Source organism: Leucoraja erinacea, chromosome 3, assembly GCF_028641065.1.
Source record: "Leucoraja erinacea ecotype New England chromosome 3, Leri_hhj_1, whole genome shotgun sequence".
NCBI lineage: Eukaryota > Metazoa > Chordata > Chondrichthyes > Rajiformes > Rajidae > Leucoraja > Leucoraja erinaceus.
The window spans coordinates 17,218,124-17,238,031 of NC_073379.1; the positions used below are offsets into that span (position 1 = coordinate 17,218,124).

General features: G+C 45.5%; 1 protein-coding gene across 3 annotated transcripts in view; it reads left to right on the forward strand.

The window, feature by feature from the left end:
- gak (cyclin G associated kinase) overlaps positions 1 to 19,908 on the forward strand; it is a 118,097-nt gene that overhangs the window by 75,563 nt on the left and 22,626 nt on the right. For 2 of the 3 annotated variants that reach the window (XM_055632218.1, XM_055632217.1), the window contains exons 17-21: positions 565 to 682; positions 1,928 to 2,007; positions 8,940 to 9,133; positions 12,403 to 12,558; positions 16,251 to 16,754. In XM_055632218.1, the coding sequence (XP_055488193.1) occupies positions 565 to 682; positions 1,928 to 2,007; positions 8,940 to 9,133; positions 12,403 to 12,558; positions 16,251 to 16,754 (1,052 nt within the window). The remainder of the gene's footprint in view (positions 1 to 564; positions 683 to 1,927; positions 2,008 to 8,939; positions 9,134 to 12,402; positions 12,559 to 16,250; positions 16,755 to 19,908) is intronic. The other variant, XM_055632219.1, reaches the window with a different exon arrangement.

The following is a 19,908-nucleotide window of genomic DNA, read 5'->3' on the forward strand; positions in this document are numbered from 1 at the left end:
GAGGCCAAATCACTGGATGGATTTAAGAGAGAGTTAGATAGAGCTCTAGGGGCTAGTGGAGTCAAGGGATATGGGGAGAAGGCAGGCACGGGTTATTGATTAGGAACGATCAGCCATGATCACAATGTATGGCGGTGCTGGCTTGAAGGGCCGAATGGCCTCCTCCTGCACCTATTTTCTATATTTCTATGAATGGAGGGATATGAATCCCCTGCCGACAGAAGAGATTAGTTGAACCTGGCATCAGGTTCAGCACGGACAATATGAGCCGCAGGGACGACAGCCTTGCCACTGCAGCTTTGCCGGTCCTGAGTTCGGCCGCGGGGGACGAGCACGTGCCGTCTGGGCAGCACTCACCCTGTAGGCCGTGGTCCACTGGGTCCTCCAACCGGTGGCTGGCTCGCTCCCTCCAGGCCCCTGTGTGCTGGGATCCTCTGCCGAGCAGCGTGCTGGGTGCCCTGTGTCACATGCTTTGTGACCAATGAATTTTAGAAATTGTATTGTACTTGAATTGTGCCTTGTTGTACTGCAGGTGAGGGATTATCTGACATTTGTTTCTTGCAGGGAATTTAAAGTCGAAGATGGCAAGGCAATAATACCACTGAGTTTAAGTATCCAAGGTGATGTCCTTATCGTGATCTTTCACGCCAGATCAACACTTGGAGGAAGACTGCAAGCAAAGGTACACTTAACTCTGAAGAATGTGCAGACACTGAGGATAGACACAAAATGCTGGAGTAACTCATCTATGGATAGCATCTATGGATAGAAGGAATGGGTGACATTTTGGTTCGAGACCCTTCTTTATACTGAGATTCAGGGGAGAGGGAGATAGATGTGGAAAGTGTGAAAATGAGACATCAAAGGGGACGAAGCTCAAGGAAACGTAGAATAGATCGTTAACTAGGGGAAGGAGACAACGAAGCATATAGCGATAAAATTTAATCAAGAAGACAGTCAGACTGGTCAGAGAACTAGGATGGGGGAGGGATGGAGAGAGGGAAAGCAAGGGTTACTTGAAGTTAGAGATGTTGATATCCATACCACTGGGTTGTGAGAAAGAACTGCAGATGCTGGTTTAAATCGAAGGTTGACACAAAATGCTGGATTTACTCAGTGGGAGAGGCAGCATCTCTGGAGCGAAGGAATGGGCAACTTCAGGTCAAGACGTTCAGTCTGAAGAAGGGTCTCGACCCGAAACATCGCCCATTCCTTCTCTCCAGAGACGCTGCCTCTCCCGCTGGGGTGTAAGCTGTCCAAGCGAAATATGAGGTGCTGTTCCTCCAATGTGTGTTGTTGGGCCTCACTCTGACAGTGGAGGAGGCCCAGGACAGAAAGGTTAGCATGGGAATGGGAGGGGTAGTTAATGTGTTTAACAACCGGGAAATCGGGTAGGTTTAGGCGGACTGTGCGGCCCCATGGCAGAAGCTTCCACGTCGCGGGGCTGGAAACTGGAATTATCCGAAGCAAATTCTGCTACCACCATCATCTATTACGACAAGTAATGGCTCCCAATGATTATCGCCGGAAGCTTGCGTCCTGTTCAAGACGGACGATGACAGCGAGGTCAACATTTGTGGCAAGATGGACACGAAAGAAGATGAAGAAGAGCGGAGGTGTTCAGCCAAACGATCGTCCAGCCTACACTTTGTCTCTGGAGAACTTTGAAGAATCGTCAGTACAATGTGTATGGGGATCTGGATACTCTGTCTGTTGCTGGTGCATTGTGAATAGGTGTTGGTGCATTAAAAATGTTCATCAGTAAATGTATCTTTCCATTGGAGCATCATTTCAGCAGGATGTGTTAGTGGTGCAGCAGTCTGCATTTAGATCAGTCTGAATAGGATTTCTGAGCGGTATATATTTTCCATAATGGGCAAATGAAAAATGCGATGATGATCGAAGATCTGACAATTTGTTGTTTCAGATGACTTCAATGAAGATGTTTCAGATTCAGTTCCACACTGGATTTGTGCCCAGAAATGCTACCTCAGTCAAGTTTGCAAAGTAAGTCTTTTTAAGTTTGTTTACGTGCAACAAATTTCTCATGTCACTGCTGATTTTGGCATCACATGAGAATTCGCAGAAAGTTAGTCTGATATAAAATTCACATGTTAAAGCTGTCTGCATTCTCACCTGTACACTTGCCATTGACAGTGAATAACTGATGTAGAAGTAGAAGTAGAACTGATGTAGAAGTAGTCAACAAAATAGAGAGAGTACAGAGGAGATTTACTAGAATGTTGCCTGGGTTTCAACAACTAATTTACAGAGATAGGTTGAATAAGTTAGGTCTTTATTCTCTGGAGCGCAGAAGGTTAAGGGGGGACTTGATAGAGGTCATTAAAATGATGAGAGGGATAGACAGGAGTTGATGTGGACAAGCTTTTCCCTTTGAGAATAGGGAAGATTCAAACAAGAGGACATGACTTCAGAATTAAGGGACAGAAGTTTAGGGGTAATATGAGGGGGAACTTTTTTACTCAGAGAGTGGTAGCGGTGTGGAATGAGCTTCCAGTGGAAGTGGTGGAGGCAGGTTCATTGGTATCATTTAAAAATAAATTGGATAGGCATATCCCACTTAGGCAACTTTTTAGGCGAGAGCAGGAGATTCTGTGCTCGCCACATGTTCGCTGGTGGTCTCTGGTGAGTCTCCTTCATGGTCGCGAGGAGTTCCTGCATTCTGGGAACAAGTCGTGGCCTCAGTATGGTCGCTGTAAATTTTTCAACATTTTCAACAAATCAGCACATTGTGCCAAATTAAGTTATCTAGGAATCGTTTTATCATTACTTGACATTAATTTGTTGTTCAGAATATTGCAAGAACTGGGCTTTAATTATCTAATTTAACTGTCTCATAAAATATAGAATGGTTTGGTTGATTTTCTTTGATACTTAATATAAATATAATTGGGAGGGGTTTCATTTGATGAAATCTAACATCCAATAAATGATAAAATTAATTGAAATTGTGTGCAGGTCTTTTGCTTGCGGAATAAATTATTACTTTTTTAAAATATCTGATCATGCAACTGAATCATCCTCTCACCAACTAGAGAGCAGTCCTGACCTCCCATTCACCTCATTGGAAACCTTTATCGAATTATCTTTAATCGGACCTTATCTTGCACTAAACGTTGTTCCCTTTATCCTGTATCTGTACACTGTGGACAGCTTGATTGTAATCATGTGGTGTCTTTCCACTGACTGGGTAGCACGCAACAAAAGCTTTTCACTGTACCTCGGTCCACGTGACAATAATAAATGAAACTCAACAAAAAATTGTATCAATGTTTGGGGATCTTGGTAGAATTTAAAGAAAATCCAGTAGTAGTAGGCCCCCCTCGGTTATGACTGACCATGGGTGATGCATCCTGGTCGGATGCAAGCCTGGGCGATGTCATATGGAGGACAGGCTGTTGCCCATGCAGCACGTCCCCCCTCTTCACGTCGCTGATTGATCCAAAGGAACAGCAGGGCCGTTACAGTTTGGCACCAGCGCCATCGCAGGAGCTGCCAGAGCGAGGTTGTAGACAACGACGAAGTGCCTTAGGGGCTCCGACTCCGGATTTTCTTGAGGTTTACTCCTGGAGCCCTTTCCATGACTGGATATGGCCACAAGGTAGTGGAGGTTTTAAATCAGAGTTTTCCCTCTCCTAGATGGACTGCCTTCCCAGGCTGACGAGCCCCATCTGCCCGAGACTCGTGGGGGCGGGAGCGTCTACCTTCCCGTGCAGGTCTATAGCACCTGCCCACTGCCCAGGAAATCTGCAAATGGTCTAAATACACAGCAGAGAAAAACAGAACTAACAGAGAAATTGGTAGATTTCAACACGAACATGAGTTAGGGTTGCCAACAGGGACAGGTATTAGCAGGGACATCCTGCTTTTTGGGCTAAATAGGTTTGTCCGCCCTTGTCTCATATTTGATTCCTATTACACGGGTCGAGGGGACTGTTGGGCCGGAGCGCCGCGTTCAGCCCTGCCTCACCCGTCCCGACATAGTCCAGCCCATGGAGTCACCAGCAGCACCTTGCCCGTGGCCCTGTCGGTTGGCAGCCTTCGGATCTTCGGATCTTAGCTTACCGCCGACACCACCACCCCTCCTTCTCATGGCCGATCATCGGTTCATGAGTTGGATGGGGTGCCAGACTTTGCGCGTGACATCGCACCTGGGCCAAAACTCCACAGCTGGCCCGCCGGCTGGGCTTTGTGTGCAGTCCAGCACCCGGGCCAACTCATCATTCACCCAGCCACGGCTGAGTCGGTCAACAAATTGCCGTTGGGAATTTGTCCCGTATACTGACCTTTTGTCCCTTATTTGGGAGTGAGAAAGTTGGCAACCCTAATGTGAGTAGATCTTGGGGTTGGAAAGGGGCAGAGGGTATACTGGACTTATTTGCTTAAGTGTCATTGCCGGTTAAATTAATGGTGTTGTCTCAATATTTCACAAGATAATTTCAGCGCTGCTACTACAATTCATACTAGATTTATGGCAAAAAGGAAATGGTTTTAGGAGAGGAATAGATTGGGTAGATGCACAGAGTCTCTTGCCCAGAGGAGGGGAATTGAGGACCAGAGGACATAGGTTCACAGTGAGGGGGAAAAGATTTAATAGGAAACTGAGGGGTAACTTTTTCACACAAAGGGTGGTGGGTGTATGGAACAAGCTGCCAGAGGAGGTAGTTGAGGCTGGGACTAGCCCATCATTTAAGAAACAGTTAAGATAGGTACATGGATAAGACAGGTATGGAGGGATATGGACCAAATGCAGGCAGGTGGGACTAGTGTAGGTAGCTGGGACATGTTGGTGGTGTGGGCAAGTTGTGCCGAATGGCCTGTTTCCACACTGTATCACTCAATGACTCTAAGAAGAAATGGCATGGCTCGTGACTTAATACCATGGGGTAGTTATGTCAGTCTCAGCGGGCAAACTACTTCGCTAAACCCAGATTAAAGCACAAAGTGCTGGAGTAAATCAGCGGGTCAGCCAGCATATCTGGAGAACATGGACAGGCGACGCTTCGGATCCGGTTCCTTATTCCGACCACTTTGCTGAATGCTCGTGCGCTGTGAACCTGGAATAAGTTTTGCGTGATTGCTAAGGAAACTGAGATTTGTTTCAACTCACCTGAGATCACCACAGATGGTTTCTCTGGTCGGAGACATTAAATGCGATAAGCCGCAAGGTTATTTTTAGTGCATGAACTCTGGTACAGGAGCATCGAAGGGCAGCTGAACGTAATCTAAATCCTTTTATTTGTTACAATAATTTTTTACATATGTTGCCAGACTGGGAGGTGCTCTGAGGATGGGAGATGCGGGTGATGTGATTGTTGGAAGGAGTAGCATGGGGTTGATTTTGGACTGAAATGTTGCCAAAATTGCTTTTTTTTAAGAGATACAGTGCAGAAACAGGCCCCGCGGCCCACCAAGTCCGCGCCAGCCAGTGATCCCTGCACACTAACACTATCCTGCACACACTAGGGACATTGTTTACATTTACCAAGCCAATTAGCCTACAAACCGGTACTTCTTTGGAGTGTGGGAGGAAACCGGAGCACCCGGGGAAAACCCGGGCAGTCACGGACAGAACGTACGAACTCCGTACAGACAGCACCGGTAGTCGGGATCGAACCCAGGTATCTGTCGCTGTAAGGTAGTAACTTTACCGCTGCAATGCTGTGCCGCCCGTGTTGCACCCAGTGATTGAAAATAATACAGCAATTATATCAGCTGTGTATAATATATGAGGTGTAACCTGATACCTGAAGTGGGCAGATTTGCAGTTTTTACTGGAGCTTCTTCTTCTTGCGTATGGCGTGCACAGCCTAAAGTTGTAGGACAACTTGTTCTATTTGATCTTATTTGATTGTGCACGCCGGGTTGATTGCATTCGTCGAAACAGGGCGGACCCACGTGAAGGTTGCAATCTTCCCACCCCGTTACTGGAGCTGTGGAGGAACTATCTCAGGGTTAATTTCTCACCAGGGCTCTAGTTCAAGATAACCCTGTAAGCAGGTCTCTTAAAAACTAGAAGTATTGTTATATTGTCGCAACAAACAATAGGAATCTTCCAATGTCAGAGCACTTGTATGCAGTCGGTGTTGGAGGGTTAAACCACAGCAGTGGCCATGTGCAGCTCGGGAATCTAAAACCTTTTGTCACAACTCGTGCTAAAGTTCTTGAATTTAAAATAAATGCAGGAGGAGAAAAATGTGTCGCATGTTGGACAAATAAATTACCGAGTTGGATTTCTCAGTGGTTTGAAGTGAGATTCATATACTTGCGTGTAGGTGTAATATCTTTCACACTCGTGGCTACTCACTAGCAAAAGATGGACACAAAATGCTGGCGTAACTCAGCATCTCTGGGAGAGAAGGAATGGGTGACATTTTGGGCCGAGACCCTTCTTCAGACTCGAAACGTCACCCGTTCCTTCTCTCCAGAGATGATGCCGGTCCCGTTGTGGTACTCCAGCATTTTGCGTCTATCTTCGGTTTAAACCAGCACCTTCGGTTTAAACCAGCACCTGCAGTTCCTTCCTGCACCAACTGTTTTATTAATTTTTATTTCAGAAGTAGGATAATAGGTCCATGTTCTAAATTCTGTAGAAGGGTCTCGACCCGAAACGTCACCTATTCCTTTCCTGCAGTGATGCTTACTGACCCACTGAGTTACTCCAGCTTTTTGTTTTTATCCTCTAAAATTACCAGTTGGTTTGTTGCAAATGTGGGAAATTTATTAATAAGGAGTAAGCCATTTAGAATGGAGACAAGGAAACACTTTTTCTCACAGAGAGTGGTGAGTCTGTGGAATTCTCTGCCTCAGAGGGCGGTGGAGGCAGGTTCTCTGGATGCTTTCAAGAGAGAGCTAAATAAGGCTCTTAAAAATAGCAGAGTCAGGGGATATGGGGAGAAGGCAGGACGGGGTACTGATTGGGGATGATCAGCCATGATCACATTGAATGGCGGTGCTGGCTCGAAGGGCCAAATGGTCTACTCCTGCACCTATTGTCTATTGTCTATGAACTCTGACAGAGATTGTTTGAGCAGTGACAGTGCGTTCTTTGTTGGTTTATTCTATTACTTTGCTTTGAGGGTGTATTGTAGTAAATGGAAATCGGACTTCCTTCTTGTTAATCCTATTCATATTTTGTAACCTTAAAGGGAGTAACAAACCCATTTTGGGATTGTAATAATACAGAGGGTTTGACTCGGACAGTAACATTGTGTAAGAGTCTTCAGAGCTACCAGTAACTCTGAAGTTCTCAATGGGGAGAGAATCCAGAAATCAGAGATGCAAAGGGACTTGGGAGTGCTGGTGCATGATTCCCAAAAAGTTAATCTTGAAGTCGAATCGTTAGTAAAGAAAGTAAACTCCATGCCAGCATTTATTTCAAGAGGGCTTGCATACAAAACCAGGGATGTAATGTTGAGGCTCTATAAGGAGCTGATAAGGCCACATTTGGAATATTGTGAGCAATTCTGGGCACCATATCTGAGGAAGGATGCGCTGGCTCTGGAGAGGGTCCAGAGGAGATTTACAAGAATGATCCCAGGAATGAGTCAGTTAACCTATGCTGAGCGTTTGTCGGCACTGGGCCTGTACTCGCTGGAGTTTAGAAGAATGAGGGGAGACCTCATTGAAAGAGATTGAATAATGGATGCTTGGATCGAGTGGATGTGGAGAGGATGTTTCCACTAGTGGGAGGGTCTAGAACTAGAGGCCATAGCCTCAGAATTAAAGAACGTTCTTTTGTGAAGGAGATGAGGAGAATTTCTTTAATCAGAGGGTGGTGAATCTGGAATTCGTTGCCACAGAAGGCTGTGGAGGCCAAGTCAGTGGATATTTTTAAGGCAGAGATACAGATTCTTGATTAGTGCGGGTGTCAGAGGTAATGGGGAGAAGGCAGGAGAATGGGGTTAGGAGGGGGAGATAGATCAGTCATAATTAAATGGCGTAGTAGACTTGATGGGCCGAATTTTCTAATTCTACTCCAATTCCTTATGACCGCATGAGGGCGAATTCCAAACATGTCTTATTTTCTTCAAAGGTAAAATCAGAAAACTGCAACAAAAATGTTTGCAAGAATACATTAGGACCCAAGTTGTTTCTTCCCTTCCGCAGAAGAGTGTGTCATTAAGTCGGGGCGTTTGATAAAGAATCAGTTCATTTTTTTAAAAGTTAAAATGATCGTCTGTTGTGGTTGCTGCTGATATTCAGAGAAAAGAAAGATGGACACAAAATGCTGAAGTAATTCAGTCGGTCAGGCAGCATCTCTGGAGAGAGGAAATGGGTGGCGGGGGTTTTGGGTTGAGACCCTTCTTCAGCCTGAGAATCATGGGAGAGGGAGTCTAGAGATATGGAAGAGCGTGAAAATAACTGATAAAAGCAGATGATGGTAGGAAAATAGAAACATAAAAACATAGAAAATAGGTGCAGGAGTAGGCTATTCGGCCCCAGGATCACAAGCCACTTATGGAAATGTATCACTCACCCTTCATAGCCACTTTATGGCTGCTCTTGCCACTCTTAGAATCGGCTACATATCTGGTCCATGGGTGTACTAATTTTTCAATATCAATTGGAAATGCAGAATCTCAATTAAACCAGCATCATGGAAAACACATTGGGAGAAAGCTAAATGGTGGGTAGACACAAAATGCTGGAGTAACTCAGCGGGTGAGGCAGCATCTCTGGAGAGAAGGAATCAGCGACGTTTCGGGTCGAGACCCTTCTTCTGATTGAAGAAGGGTCTCGACACGACACGAAACGTCGCCGTTTCCATCTCTCCAGAGATGCTACCTCACCCGCTGAGTTACTCTAGCATTTTGTGTCTACCTTCGATTTTACCAGCATCTGCAGTTCTTTCTTACACAAGCTAAATGGTGGGTTTGGCTTAGTTGTCAATTGATTGTGGTGGTTCTGTATTTCAGGTATGATCTTGATGCATGCGACATCCAGGAGAAATATCCCGACCTCTTCCAAGTAACTCTGGAGGTGGAGGTGGAGCCTCAGGAGAACTCCAGGAGTAACCTTCCACCCTGGGAAAACTTTATGACAAAGGGCCTCAATCCGAAGATCCTCTTCTCCAGTCGCGAAGAACAGCAGGAGATGCTTTCTAAATTTGGTACGGTTTTTTTTAGAGCTTTAAAATGTACCCAGCACTATATACAGTTTATAACAAAGAATTTCTGCAGAGATTAACAGTCTGGGGAATGAATGAATGAAGGATGGAAGTTTGACACAAAATGCCCGAGTAACTCAGTGGGACGGGCAACATCTCTGGAGAGAAGGAATGGGTGACGTTTCGGGTCGAGAGCCTGCTTCAGTCTGAATAAACAAATGTCGCCCATTCCTTCTTTCCAGAGATGCTGCCTGTCTCACCGTGTTACTCCAGCATTTTGTGTCTATCTTCGGTTTAAACCAGCATCTGCAGTTCCTTCCTACACAAGGATGGAAGTTTAGTTTACTGCCTAGGTACAGTGTGGAAACAGGCCCTTTGGCCCACCGAGTCCGCGCTGATCAGCGGTCCCTGTATACTCGCACCATCCTACACATGGAAGGACAATTTACAATTTTTACTGAAGCCAAATTGACCTACAAATCCTTACGTCTTTGGAGTGTAGGAGAAAACCAGAGCACCTGGGGAAAACCCACGCAGTCACAGAGAAAACGTACAAACTCTGTACAGACACCATCCGAAGTCGGGATGGAATCTGGGTCTCGTGCTGAGAGGCAGCTGCTTTGCTGCTGCGCCACCGGGCCATCCTGAATGTTAGATAGTTTGTTTTAAACATAAATTCTAGACAATGAATTGTGTAGTTTATGTAATTATTTACGGCTGAGTGTAAAAAGCTTTAGGAATCATCTGTTCCCGCAATGTTTCTCAGCAGGGCACATGTATTCATTTTAATGCTTTTTAATAAAGTCATCAACTAATCACATTAGGCTGGTTACTATACGTGTAATAGTGAAAGAGGATGTGGAGAGGATATTTCCACTAGTGCGAGAGTCTAGGACCAGAGGTCATGGCTTCAGAATTAAAGGATGTTCCATTGGGAAGGAGATGAGGAGGAATTTCTTTAGTCAGAAGGTGGTGAATCTGGAATTTTTTTCCACTGAAGGCTGTGGAAGCCAAGTCCGTGGATATTTATAAGACAGATAGATAGATTCTTGATTAGTACGGGTGTCAGGGGTTATGGAGAGAAGGCAGGAGAATGGGGTTAGGAGGGAGAGATAGATCAGCCATGATTGAATGGTGGAGTTGACTTGATAGGATGCTCCTATCACTTACGACTGTAGGATTTATTTAATGAAGATATCTGTATGGGTTTGGTTTATGAATTTTGCTAAATTTCACTAAAGTGTAGAGGCTGAGAGGTGATCTGATAGAAGTCTGTGAAATTGTGAAAAGCATAGATGGGGTAGACAGTCAGAACCCTTTTCCCAGGGTGGAAATGTCAAATTCTGGAGGGCACAGCTGTAAAGTGAGAGGGGCAAAGTTTTAAGGACATGAGGAGGGCAAGTTTTGTTATAACACAAGTGTACGCACTGCCAATGGAGGTGGGAGAAGCAGATCAGGCAGGAATGTTTAAGAGGCATTTAGACGGACACATAAACAGTCAAGGAATAGAGGGGGGAAGGCACAAAGTGCATGAGTAACTCAGCGGGTCAGGCTGCGTTTATCGAGAACATTTGAATAGGTGACATTTTGGATCAGGAGCCTTCTTCAGATTGATTGTGGTGAAGGTAGAGGGGAGGTGGTGGGGGAAGAGAGCTGCAAGAGATATGGTGCAGGACAAAGCCTGGCAGGGCTTTGGGGGCGGTCACGGTGGCGCAGCAGTAGAGTTGCTGCCTTACAGCGATCGCTGGGCCAGAGACTCGGGTTCGATCCCGACTACGGGTGCTGTCTGTACTGAGTCTATACGTTCTCCCCGTGACCTGCTTGGGTTTTCTCCGAGGTCTTTGGTTTCCTCCCACACTCCAAAGACATACAGGTATGTAGGTTACTTGGCTTGGTAAATGTAAAAATTGTCCCTCGGGGGTGTGTGATAATGTGAATGTGCGGGGATCGCTGGTCGGCGCGGACCTGGTGGGCCGAAAGCGCCTGTTTCCGCGTTGTATTTCTAAACTAAACTAAACTAAACTTAAACTAAACTCAAAGTGATAGGGTGGATACTGGTGACAGAGACATGGCAGAGTACGGCCAGTATCAGTCTGAAGAAGACGTCACCCATTCAGATGCTCCATAGATTCCTCTCCAGAGATGCTTCCTGTCCTGCTGAGGTTCTCCAGCATTTTGTGTCTCTCTTTGACACAATAAGTGTCTGCAGTTCCCACAGTGTTTAACGACAGATGCGATTAGTTAGATTGGTCAGAACAGACAAGGTGAGCTGAAGGGCTTGTTCCTGTACTGTTCTATATCCTGTGCTTACTCTCATTGTTCAACGTTTATTCTGTAGTGAGTGATTTTGTGTTTAGTTCAGTTTAGTTTCGAGATACAGCACAGAAACAGGCCCTTCGGCTCACCGAGTCCGCACCGATCAACACATTCACACTATCCTACACACACACTAGGGACAATTTACATTTACACCAAGCCAATTAACCTACAAACCTGTACGTCTTTAGAGTGTGGGAGGAAACCAAAGGTCTTGGAGAAAACCCACGCAGGTCATGTGGAGAACGTACAAACTCCGTACTGACAGCACCTATAGTCAGGATCAAACCAGTGTCTCCGCTGCTGTAAGGTAGCAACTCTACTGCAGCATTGTGCAGATAGGTGTAGGTGTAGACTTTGTAACTTGGTCACTGCACTTTATGTGGCGACTATTTGCATACCTTGGGTATGCAAGCAAAGAATTTCACTGTGACTTGTCACACGACAATAAGGGGTTCTTATGCGATTGGACAAAAAAATTCTTAAGAGGTTGGACAGGCTAGATGCAGGAAGATTGTTCCCGATGTTGGGGAAGTCCAGAACAAGGGGTCACAGTTTAGGGATAAGGGGGAAATCTTTTAGGACCGAGATGAGAAAAACATTTTTCACACAGAGAGTGGTGAATCTCTGGAATTCTCTGCCACAGAAATAGTTGAGGCCAGTTCATTGGCTATATTTAAGAGGGAGTTAGATGTGGCCCTTGTGGCTAAAGGGATCAGGGGGTATGGAGAGAAGGCAGGTGCAGGATACTGTGTTGGATGATCAGCCATGATCATATTGAATGGCGGTGCAGGCTCGAAGGGCCGAATGGCCTACTCCTGCATCTATTTTCTATGTTTCTAATAAAGCATTCAATTCAATTCGGTAGATCGAATATTTGTTTTAAATACTGTGGAAACAAATTGATAAGTCGAAGGTATTCTGAACGTTATGAATAATTTTCTTAACCCATGAAGGGAAACCTGAGCTGCCTCGACAGCCAGGGTCAACAGCACAGTACGATGCGGAGAGCCCGAAATCGGACCGCGCTTCAGAGAACACAAGTGAAGACGAGGCATCGCATCAGAACAGCGATACTTCCAACAGCTTTTTCGAGACACTAAATTGGGAAGGTAAATGTTGGCAGGTTTTGACGAATACCTTGAATTTTAGTTGGATCCGTATCAGTTGATTTCATCTTATTAACAATGTTTTGATTTTTGTTCCTGACGGGTAGTTATTTAAAAAACTGAAAAGAGGTCACGAGTCTAGTTTGCCTCGGCTGATATTGATGAATTCGTTGAATTTGAGTTGGCATCGTCTCAGATGATTTCACCTTATTGACATTTTTGCTCCAGATGAATAGTTACTTAAAAAGCTGAAAAGAGGTCACGAGCCTAGTTTACTTAGTGTCAAATTCACAAATAATCATTGAATATTTTGTTTAGTTCATATGATCATAAGATCAATGATCGGAGCAGAATTAGGCCATTCGGCCCATAAAGCCTATTCCAACATTCACTCATGGCTGATCTATCTTTCCCCCTCAACCCCATTTTCCTGCCTTCTCCCCATAACCCCTGACACCCGTACGTTTCAGGTCGAGATCCTTCCTCAGACTGGCACTTCGGCCCAACTCATCGAATCTAGTCTGAAGATGGGTCTCGACCCGTAACATTTTACTTCATTATGAATATTGAGCTAATCTTCCCTGAATCGCTGCTCTTCTACGATTCTAGTCAGTTAACCATCGTAATAAATGTGCATTTGTGCAATCAACTAAACCAGTGGATAAATCCGTGCTCTTATACAGAAATGTGTAGGCGAGACCAAGCCCGCAGGCTCGACGATCGTTTCATGAACAGTCTCCGCTCAGTCTGCCTGGGCCTATGTGATCTCCCGGTTGCTAAACACTTTTACTCCACCTCCCATTCCCATACTGATCTCTCTGTCCTGGGCCTCTGCCACTGTCAGAGTGAGGCCCAACACAAATTGGAGTTCCAGCCCCTCATATTTCATTTGGGCAGCTTTCAACCCAGTGGTATGAATATTGACTTCCCTAACTTCAAGTGGAGCTTGCTTTTCCTCTCTCTCCATCCACGTCCACAAGTTATAGGAGTAGAATTAGGCCATTCGGCCCATCGCGTCTACTCCACCATTCAATCATGCCTGATCTCTGCTTCCAAATCCCATTTTCCTGCCTTCTCCCCATAACCCTTGACACCTGTTTTAATAATTTGTCTATTTTTGCCTTAAAAATATCAACTGACTTGGCCTCCACAGCCCTCTGTGGCAACGAATTCCACAAATTAATCATCACTCCCCCACTATAGGATAATCATTATCCTCCTGATTAAATTTTACTCCTTGTATGCCTTGTTGTCACTTTCCCCATGGCCAACAATGAACCATTCTACATTTCCTTAACATTGTTCCCTTTGATCTCTCGTTTTTACACCTTACCCTTCCATATCTCTATGTCTCTTTCTCCTGACTCTCGGTCTGAAGAAGGGTCTCGACCCATCAACGTCTATTCAGAGATGCTGCCTGTCCCGCCGAGTTACTCCAGCATTTTGTGTCTATCTCTTATATAGAAGGTTTGGAAGAAAAATTAAGGCATGCGTTTTGTGAAACAATGAGAAACTAATCAGGATTTAGAGTTTATTGAATTGGGATTAAATTAGATTTGAGCAATGCTTGAATTTAATTTGGAGGATAAACTTTCTCCCCTTTTTTCCCAACAGCAATTAAATATCCCACTTTTATCCTTTTGATTTTGTTTGCTTTGATCTAAGCAATCTTTTGACTGCTAATTTTGCAAGAATTATTTTCTTTTTCATTATTGCTTCCTGCTGTGAAATTATGTTCTGCAAGCGTTTCACTACCTGCTGTTACATTAAACAGTGCAAATCAAAAAAGTTGCAGCTCTGATGACTGATCCGCTTTGAGTTGACTGGCCTGAACTGGTGGGGGGTAAGTGCTGGAGTTTACGCAGCGGGTCAGGCAGCTTCTCCTGAGGACATGGATAGGTGACGTTTCTGGTCAGGGATCCTTCTTCAAACTCAATAAGGGTCCCGACCCGAAACATGCCCTCCAGAGATGCTGAGTCACTCTGGCATTTTGTGTTTGTTTTTTAATTGTAAACCAACATCTGCAGTTCCTTGTGTCTCCTGAACTAGTGGGAGTTCAACGGATGAAGATTCTGTTATGTTGCTTGCTGTGAAGAGCCATTGTTTCATCGCCAACTTCAAGACACATTTATCTCCTCTTGGTCAAATAGCTCTCTGATTCACAGTGAGTTGGTGAGAACGAGACTTAATACCCTTGAAATTATAATATGTTACCTTACCAAGAGGTACAGAAGTTTGAAAACACACACCTCCAGATTCAGGGACAGTTTCTTCCCAGCTATTATCAGGCAACTGAACCGTCCTCTCATCAGCTACCATGTGGTGCTACCATCTACCTCATTGGAGACTTTCTGAACTATCTTTAATCTGACTTTATTTTGTCCTAAATGTTGTGTACCCTTTATCCTTTATATGTGCACTGTGGATGGCTTGCTTGCAATCATGTGTAGTTTTTTTCTTTGACTGGATAGCATGCAAACAAAAGCTTTTCACTGTACCTCAGTACACGTGATAATAATAATGAACTAAATAAATACAATCACCATTGCTCATATCAGCAAGTGCGGTCCTGACCTCTCTTTTACTCATTGGAGACCTTTGAACTATCTTCATTCGGACTTTACCAGTGGTATTTATAACTTGCACTAAATGCTTTTCTTTAACTGGACAGCAGGTAAAGAAAAGCTTTTCACTGTACCTCGGTACACATGACATTAATAACTAGATCACCCCAATGATATACTTGCCTCTACACGATCAGTTTTTTAAAATGAGCTTATTAACATATAGGTAGCTGTTTATTGTATGTGCAGTTGGTTATTGTCCTTAGCATAAGTTGGTACATGGTTTGGAGCAGGGGTGTCAAACATCCGTCCCATGGGCTACATCCGGCCCTTGAAGGGGTCCGATCTGCCCCGCGGGGTGATTTCCCCGATGCCAGAGCAGGCTGCAGCTGTCCACGGTGCCGGATCGGACCGCGCTCGCGACGCAACCCGGCGCGCATGAAGTCGCATTTTGCCCATGACCTAAAATTAGTTAAAATGAATTTGACACCCCTGGTTTAGATGGTATTTGGCTTTAGGATGGTGTTCTTGATTGCGCTTATCCTGGTGTTATAGCATGTACTTTGTGTTTTAATTCTGATTAAGCTAAACTGAACACTGAAAGGAAGTAGACACAAAATGCTGGAGTAACTCAGGTAGCATCGCTGGAGAGAAGGAATGGGCGACGTTTCGGGTCGAGACCCTTCTTCAGACTGATGTCAGGGGAGTGGGAGGGACAGAGATAGAATGTAGTCGTAGACAGTAAGACTGGTGGGAGAACTGGGAAGGGGGAGGGGATGGAGAGAGGGGGAAAGCACGGGCTGTTTGAAGTTAGAGAAGTCAATGTTCAGTCTGAAGAAGGGTCTCAACTCGAAACGTCGCCCATTCCTTCTCTCCAGAGAAGCTGCCTGAGTTACTCCAGCATTTTGTGTCTACCTTCAATATTCATACCGCTGGGGTGTAAACTGCCCAAGCGAAATATGAGGTGCAGTTCCTCCAATTTGCACTGGGCCTCACTCTGACAATGGAGGAGGCCCAGGACAGAAAGGGCAGATTGGGAGTAAGTAGGTACTGAAAGGAAATAAGCTGGTGCAGATTTTAATGGCTCTTGCGACCTGAGTAATTTTTGACCTCATGCTTTTGATTGTTTAGCAGAGGGAAGAGAGGGAAGAGAGGATGCCGGGACTGCCGAGGAACAGTCTCCAGATGATGATCATCCGGACCTGGAGGAGGAATGCAGTCCGTCGGAAGACGACTTTGCGGCTTTCTCCAGTGAACGCAGTTTCGTGAGGGCCGATGAGCCGGAGAGCCCAACTCAGCCCGACTCGGAACAAGTGAGCAAGGTCAGTTTCTTCTTCGAGGTGGACATCGACGAGGCAGCGGAGCAAGGCGCGAGGCGTTCTTCCGAGGACAGCGTGGACCTGCTGGGTCTCAACAGCGCCGACCAGCCCGACGTGGCTCCTCCGGCAGTGGAGATGATGAGCTCGTCCAGCAACGCCGACCTGTTGAGCGATTTGTTTTCCGGAGCTCCGCCTGACGTGCAGCACGATAGCTCCACGGACCTCATTGGGGGAGGGGACGATTTCTTCTTCAGCACAGCACCTCCACCGTCGGTGGAACCAGTTCCTGCAGTTCCGCCACCACAGGCTTCAGCAGGTACGTAGCAGACGGATATCATTGATGGTCACTCGATCCATCAACAGCGGATACTCTTTGGGTCATAGAGTCATACAGCATGGAAACAGGCCCTTCGGCCCATCACCCACACCGATCATCTCCACTAGTCCCACATGTCTGCATCTGGCCCATATCGCTCTAAACATGTACCTGTCTCAATGTTTCTTAAAAATTGTGATACTACCTGCATCAACTACCTCCACCAGCTGATCGTTCCATATACCCACCACCCTTAAGTTTAGTTTAGTTCAGAGATACAGCGCGGCCCACCGAGTCCATGCCGACCAGCGATCCCCACACACTTAAACTATCCATCACACACCAGGGACAATTTACCATTATATACCAAGCCAATTAGCCTACAAACCTGTACATCTTTCTTTGAAAGACTTTCCCCTCAAATTCCTATTAAATATTTCCCCCCTCACCTTAGACCTATATCCTCTGGTTTTCGATTCCCCTACTCTGGGCAAGAGACTCTACCCAATCTATTCCTCTCATGATTTTGTACACTTCTATAAGATCACCCCTCATCCTCCTGTGCTCCAAGGAATAGATTCCTAGCCTGCCCAACCTATCCCTGTAGTTCAGGCCCTCGCGTACTGGCAACATCCTCGTAAATCTTCTCTGCACCCTTTCCAGCTTGACAACAACTCTCCTGGTGCCCAGAAGCAATTATTTGGAGATTAGAGTATAGGTTCCTGGGGCCTCTTGGTTCCAGAGCCTTGCCGTATTATCCGTTTTGCCGGAACAACAGAGGTCACGGCCTTGGGTGACCGTGATACCAGCCCGCAAAGTTGGTCATGGAAGTCGGCTATGGGGACGGATCAGCCGGCTCCAGCCGGGCCGGAGTTCCAGAGCCCCGGCCGCAGGGAGCAAATTCGACCTGCCGATCAGTGCAGTAGTCCCGATGTGGTCGAGATCGGTCGCCTCGCCCATCCTAGGCGCCACTTTATTAGGAGGAATTTGGGGGGGCGTGTTTGTCCAGATGAAACGGAGGGGGGTGGAGTGGGGGACAGACCACTAGTTGCCAGAAAATCGGTGGTGAGCCTCTGTACCAGCAGTTGTAGAGATTGAGGAAAATACTGCTCATCTGCCTTGTCTCCTCTTTAAGTAGAGACATTGATACATAGAAAATAGGTACGAGAGTAGGCCAATCGGCCCTTCGAGCCATCATATTCAATGTGATCACGGCTGATCATCCAAAATCAGTACCCCATTCCACCTTTTTTCCCCATATCCCTTAATTCCGTTAGCCTTAAGAGCTAAATCTCTCTGTTGAAAACATCCAGTGAATTGGCCTCCACTGCCTTCTGTGAGTGAGAATTCCACAGATTCACAACTGAGTGAAAATGTTTTTCCTCATCTCAGTCCTAAATGGCCTACCCCTAATTCTTAAACTGTGGCCCCTGGTTCTGGACTCCCCCCAACATCGGGAACATTTTTCCTGCATCTAGCCTGTCCAAACTAGGAAACATGGCAGATGCAGTTTAATGTGGATAAATGTGAGGTTAAAACAGGAAGGCAGATTATTATCTAAATGGTGTCAAGTTGGGGAAAACGGGGGGGTACAGCGGGATCTGGAGTACTTGTTCATCAGTCAATGAAAGTAAGCATGCAGGTAGAGCAGGCAGTGAAGAAAGCGAATGACATGTTGGCCTTCATAACAAGAGGAGTTGAGTATAGGAGCAAAGAGGTCCTTCTGCAGTTGTATCGGGCCCTAGTGAGACCACACCTGGAGTACTGTGTGCATTTCTGATCCCCTAATTTGAGGAAGGACATTCTTACTATAGAGGGATTGCAACGTAGGTTTACAAGGTTAATTCCCGGGATGGCGGGACCGTCATATGCTGAGAGAATGGAGCGGCTGGGCTTGTAAACTCTGGAGTTTAGAAGGATGAGAGGGGATCTTATTGAAACATAAAAGATTATTAAGGGTTTGGACACGCTAGAGACAGGAAACATGTTCCCGATGTTGGGGGAGTCCAGAACCAGGGGCCACAGTTTAAGAATAAGGAGTAAGCCATTTAGAACGGAACCTTCCTGTTACGTCCATGTCCGTCGATTTCTATAGTATGCAGAAATATTAATTTCTGCTCGTAATTACCTCAATGACGGAGTCTCTGAAATCCTCTACAGGAGACTTCCACATATTCTCCACGGTTTGCATGTTACATCATATTTGTTCAGGGATACAGCATGGAAACAGGCCACTCGGCCCACCGAGTCCGCCTGGGTAGCTTACAACGCAATGGTATGAACATTTGAATTCTCCAACTGTAGATAACCTCGATAAAACAACTCTCCTCAATTGCCTTTTTCCCCCCAACTCCCCACCCCTGATCACCGCCTGACTTTGCACCCATCTCTCCCCTATACCTATGTCCCTTACCTTTGCTACACAATTCATACCTTGTCAATCCTCTCGCTTCAATTACAGTGCCCTCCATAATGTTTGAGATAATGACCCATCATTTATTTATTTGCCTCTGTACTCCACAATTTGTAATAGAACAAAAATCACATGTGGTTAAAGTGCACATTGTCAGATTTTAATCAAGGCCATTTTTATACATTTTGGTTTCACCATGTAGAAATGACAGCAGTGTTTATACATAATCCCCCCCATTTCAGGGCACCATAATGTTTAGGACATAGCAATGTCATGTAAATGAAAGTAGTCATGTTTAGTATTTCATTTTATATTCTTTGCATGCAATGAGTGCTTGAAGTCTGCGATTCATGGACATCACCAGCTGCTGGGTGTCTTCTCGGGTGATGCTCTGCCAGGCCTGTTTTTGGAGGGTAGCCCCTTCAGTTTTCTCTTCAGCATATAAAAGGCATGCTCAATTGGGTTCGGAACAGGGTGATTGACTTGGTCACTCAAGAATTTACCATTTTTTAGCTTTGAAAAACTCCTTTGTTGCTTTAGCAGGATGTTTGGGATCATATTCTTGCTGTAGAATGAACTGCCAGCCAATGAGCTTTGAGGCATTTGTTTGAACTTGAGCAGATAGGATGTGTTTATACACTACAGAATTAATTATGCTAGTTGTATCGTCAATGAAGATAAGTGAGCCAGTACCTTCAGCAGCCATACATGCCCAGGCCATAACACCCCCACCACCGTGTT